At 39.2% G+C, this 5,000-nt stretch overlaps 1 protein-coding gene across 1 annotated transcript in view; it reads right to left on the bottom strand.

Annotated features, from left to right (window-relative positions):
* Positions 1-5,000, bottom strand: part of fat3a (FAT atypical cadherin 3a) — an 89,904-nt gene that overhangs the window by 40,770 nt on the left and 44,134 nt on the right. The window contains 3 exon segments of the mRNA XM_046862596.1: positions 540-738; positions 1,306-1,343; positions 1,346-1,423. Coding sequence (XP_046718552.1) covers positions 540-738; positions 1,306-1,343; positions 1,346-1,423 — 315 coding nt within the window.

The following is a 5,000-nucleotide window of genomic DNA, read 5'->3' as shown; positions in this document are numbered from 1 at the left end:
ACAGGTGGAAAAAACAGAACCAGAATTGTTTTTCTTGTTGGTGTATGTCTTCCAAAATGTGTGTGTGTGTGTGTGTGTGTGTGTGTGTCCTTGATTATGGCTTTGAAAAATAGAAAGCGTTATGTTCTTGGATATGAATGTGTGTGTGTGTGTGTGTGTGTGTGTGTGTGTGTGTGTGTGTGTGTGTGTATTCGTGATCTGAAAAAAGAATACAAAATGTAAAAAAAAAACCTAAACAATGATAAATAAATGATAAAATACATTTAAAATAAATTATAAACTAAATATTAATATTAAAATAAATATTTTATTTACGTGGCCCAATGCAAAGCTACTAAAATTTTTGTGAAATTAAAAACATTTAACATTGAATTTTTCTGTAAAAATGGGTTTAAATAAATAACAAAAAAAATGTCCAATATTTGTAAGTAGAATTAAGTAATATAAATAAAATATAAAACAAGGTCAAAAACTGAACCGAGATTTGAAAATAATACAGAAATAAAAAAATGTGTAAAGAGTGTGTGTGTGTGTGTTACCGGTGTGTGTGTTGATGCTGAAGAAATTTTGCGGGTTGCCGCTGGCGATGCGGAATGAGAAGCGCGGCTCGGTTGCCGTGGCGTCGGGATCCTGCGCGTGGATCTGGATCACCGACACGTCTTTAGGAGAATTCTCAGGGACTGAGGCGTGGTACATGGGGTCAGAGGTCAAGGGGGCGTTATCGTTCACATCCTCTACCTGTGTATACACACACACACACACACACACACACACACACAACATATAAACACACAAATACACTTACACAAACACATTATAGCACATAAACACACAAAAGTAAACAAACGTGTGCACACACACTAGAATTTAAACACATAAGTAAACACACACTATAAACAATTTATAGCATATAAACACACACAAATACACTATAGCTTATAAAGCATAAACACACACACACACATTACAGTATATAAAAGCACATAAGCACACCCACATTATAGCATATAAACACACACACACACACACACACACTACAGTATATAAAAGCACATAAGCACACCCACATTATAGCATATAAATACACAAGTAAACAAACACACATTATAGCATATAAACACACACACACACACTACAGTATATAAAAGCACATAAGCACACCCACATTATAGCATATAAACACACAAATACACTATAGCTTATAAAGCATAAACACACACACACACAAACAATAACATATATAGCATATAAACACACACACACACACACACACACACACACACACACACACACACACACACAGACCTGAATGTAGACTTGCAGTGCAGCTGACTGAGGCACCACCCTCGATCTGTGGCATAAACCGTCAACCAATAGGAATCCTGCGTTTCACGATCCAGCAGATCGGTAGTGTAGATAACTCCTGCACACACACACACACACACACACACACACACACACACACACACACACACAAAGGTGGCAAGCCAATTAATCAAATGCCATAACCCTAACAAACACTTCACAAATATACACACCAGCATGGCAAAAAATAGTAGCTGCAATGCTAATCAAAAAGCTAACAATTAACAAAAAACAGTTAACACAAACCCCAACACACAACCCATAGATACAACAAAATCCAAAAAAGAAATTGTCTCACACTGTTAACGAAACCTGTGTGCAAACTGAGAAGGATGAAAGGTGGTTAAAGCCCTTAGACAGACGCCAGAGTTAGCATTAGGCTAACAGACTAGCTAAGCTTATCTTTTTTAAAAGCACGATACACAATCTAACGCTAAGCAGGCGAGATGACTAACGGATGCACAAACGTGTGTGTTTATGTGCATGTAAATGCCTGTTTGCACTAGCATGCAGCATTCCCACACGCCATTAACTTAACGTGTTAGACAGTTGTTATATATCCTTAAATGGCCAATAGGAGGTTGCAGACTCATCCTGAGAGAAATAAAAAAGAGATAAAGGGAGCAAAAGGACCCAAGTTAAGACACCATAGCTTGCTCATGTCAGGTACGTCGAGATTCACACATTCATCAGGTTGTTAAAAGATGTGCTGATTGCAGTTTGCAGGTCTCAGTGATTTAAACTATTTAAGTCTACATTACAGATACATCGTGTTTTACAGGTACACCATGACTTACAGGTACACCATGTATTAGTGGCACATTATGTATTACAGGTACACCATGTATTACAGGTACACCATGACTTACAGGTACACCATGACTTACAGGTCCACCATATATTACAGGTACACAATGATTTATAGTTACACCAAGATTTACAGGTTCACCATATATTTTAGGTATACTTTGTTTTACAATTACACCATCTTATAGATACACCATGACTTACAGGTTGGATATCCATGTAAAATAAGTACTACAGGTACATCATGTCTCATAGGGACCCCCATGATTTATAGTCGCACCAAGTTTTATAGGTCTTATAGGTACACTATGTTTTACAGGTACACCATGACTTACAGGTACACCATGATTTACAGGTACACCATGTGGAATATGTACTACAAGTACATCATGTAGAAAAGGTACTACAGATACATGATGTAGCAAACATACAACAGGTACACTTTGTAAGATAGGTACCACAGGTGCATCATATTCAAAAAGGTACTACAGGTACACTTTGTAAGATAAGTCCCACATGTGCACCATGTAAGATAGGTAAAGTATTCCTGTAGCAAAGGTTCTACAGGTAAAATATGTAGGAAAGGTTCTGCAGATACGTCATGTAGGATGGGTACCAGAGGAACATAATGTCTTTCGGGTACACCATTTTCTCCAGGTACACCAGAACAAAAACAAATTCATGTTTTTAGTGCTGGATGATGGATTGTGAATGTTGTTTCAATTAAGTATTGAAAGAACTTAAAAGAAAACTATACAATTCGTATTTTTTGTGACCTCTGACTACTAAGTACTTCTGAACTCGGCAGAAGATCTGCAGGTGCTGCTCTTCTGGAGTGTCTCTGAGAGTCAAACCTGCTTGGTTGGCCATTAAATCCGAGTACTACAGTACGCTAGGAAACACTTTCACACACACACACACACACACACACACACACACACACACACACACACTTCTGACAGGAAACAGACTGACAGCAGATTTTTTAACGAACGGATTATTCTCTTTCATGTTCTGCTGCCTGACCCAGTTAAAAAACGATAAGTGTGTGTGTGTGTGTGTGTGTCAGTGTGTGTGTGTGTCAAAGTGTAATACCTATCAATAGAATGAACTATATGAATGATGAAATATTAATGAGAACCCAATTATCCACATCCTGTAACAGTTCAGTATTGTGTGTGTGTGTGTGTGTGTGTGTGTGTGTGTGTTACAGATGGGCGCAGCTGGTGCATAACTTGTTCATGCAGTGTTCACACTCCATGACTGTCACTTCAGCACAGGAGGGTTTAACCTCACACACACACCACACACACACACACACACACACACACCACCCACACACACACACACCTGTCGTATCTGTAATTACTTATGCTACTCGAATGTGTGTGTAGCTGAAATATTTCCCCGTATCCTAGCAACTCTAATAAAGGATGTGTAACGGCTCGCAGCAAACTCGCAGCTTCAACCGCCGTATCCAGGCCGCGTTTCCATCCTGCGCTCGCATCCCAGTGCACACTCCCGTGAGACACCGCGTCCCCATTCGCAGCACAAAGAGTACAAATAGGGCTGAATTTTCTGCCTCAATACTAACACGTGCCGCTAAACAGTTCCAAGGGGAGAAGTCTGTCCCCTCACAAACATAACACGCCTTCACTGTGTGGAGTTGGCTCATACATTAGCATGCTAAGCAGCTAGATAATTAAGAGCAATCTAAATAGCTAGAACAAAGCAACTAATAAATAGCTAGATACCTAAAACTTAGTTATTAATAGCATGCGAAGCAGCTAGAACACGTGAATAGTAGCATGCCAATTAGCTAGAAGTAAATGACTAATTGCATGCTAAGCAGCTAGAACTCATGGCCTATAGTATGCTAAGCAACTAAAACGTAGTTACTAATAGCATGACAATGAGCTACAACTATGTGACTAATGCCAAGCAGTTAAAACCTAGTTACTAATATTATGCTTAACAGCTAGAACTAAACAGCTAATGCTAAGCAGCTAGAACACATGGCCTAATGCATGCGAAGCAGCTAAAGCAAATTACTAATAGTACACTAATCAGCTAGAACTAAGTGATTAATACTAAGCAGCGAGAACACACAAATAATATGATGCTAAACAGCTAGAACGCAAGGCTATTAGCATGCTAAGCAGCTACAACTGAGTAACTAATGCAATAGCGGCTAAAACTCATGGCTAAGAGCATGCTAAGCTGCTAGAACTAATGATCATTTCTAGGCAGTTAGAACACAACTGTTAAATTGTTAGCGTGTCGCTTTGCCATGCGTTAGCGACATTACAAAGCTAGCAAAACAAGTTTTTTTGTTTAAAAACTATTTATTTGTTTGCTTGATTTTATTGATTTTTTTTTGTTATCAATCACTGCAATCGCTAATACAGATGCTGCATACACAGCGACTAATCCATAACACGGTTTTGATTCTCTCAGACAATCAGGAGCTTGGTGTGTGTGTGTGTGTGTGTGTGTGTGTGTGTGTGTGTGTGTGTGTGAGGCGTTATCTCGGCATGTGTGAGCCCATGCATGTGTGTGAACCTGCTGCTGCAAACAAGCTGCACAAACAGGAGAGGTTCGGACCCTGATGATGTAGAACAGCTTGCGCTAGACTACTGTGTGTGTGTGTGTGTGTGTGTGTGTGTGTGTGTTTCCTCTGTGCACTTATTAAAAACTGGACACACTACCATGGAGAACAGCAGCACACCTAGCCAGCAGCACACTGGGGTGAAAAAGTGTTTTTTTCTTTCTTTCTTTCTTCTTTCTTTCTTTCTTTCTTTCTTTCTTTCTTTCTTTCTTTCTTTCTT

Source organism: Silurus meridionalis, chromosome 12, assembly GCF_014805685.1.
Source record: "Silurus meridionalis isolate SWU-2019-XX chromosome 12, ASM1480568v1, whole genome shotgun sequence".
In the NCBI taxonomy this organism is placed as follows: Eukaryota; Metazoa; Chordata; class Actinopteri; order Siluriformes; family Siluridae; genus Silurus; species Silurus meridionalis.
The sequence above is the reverse complement of the archived record's forward strand: the minus strand, read 5'-3'. Positions and strand labels throughout refer to the sequence as shown.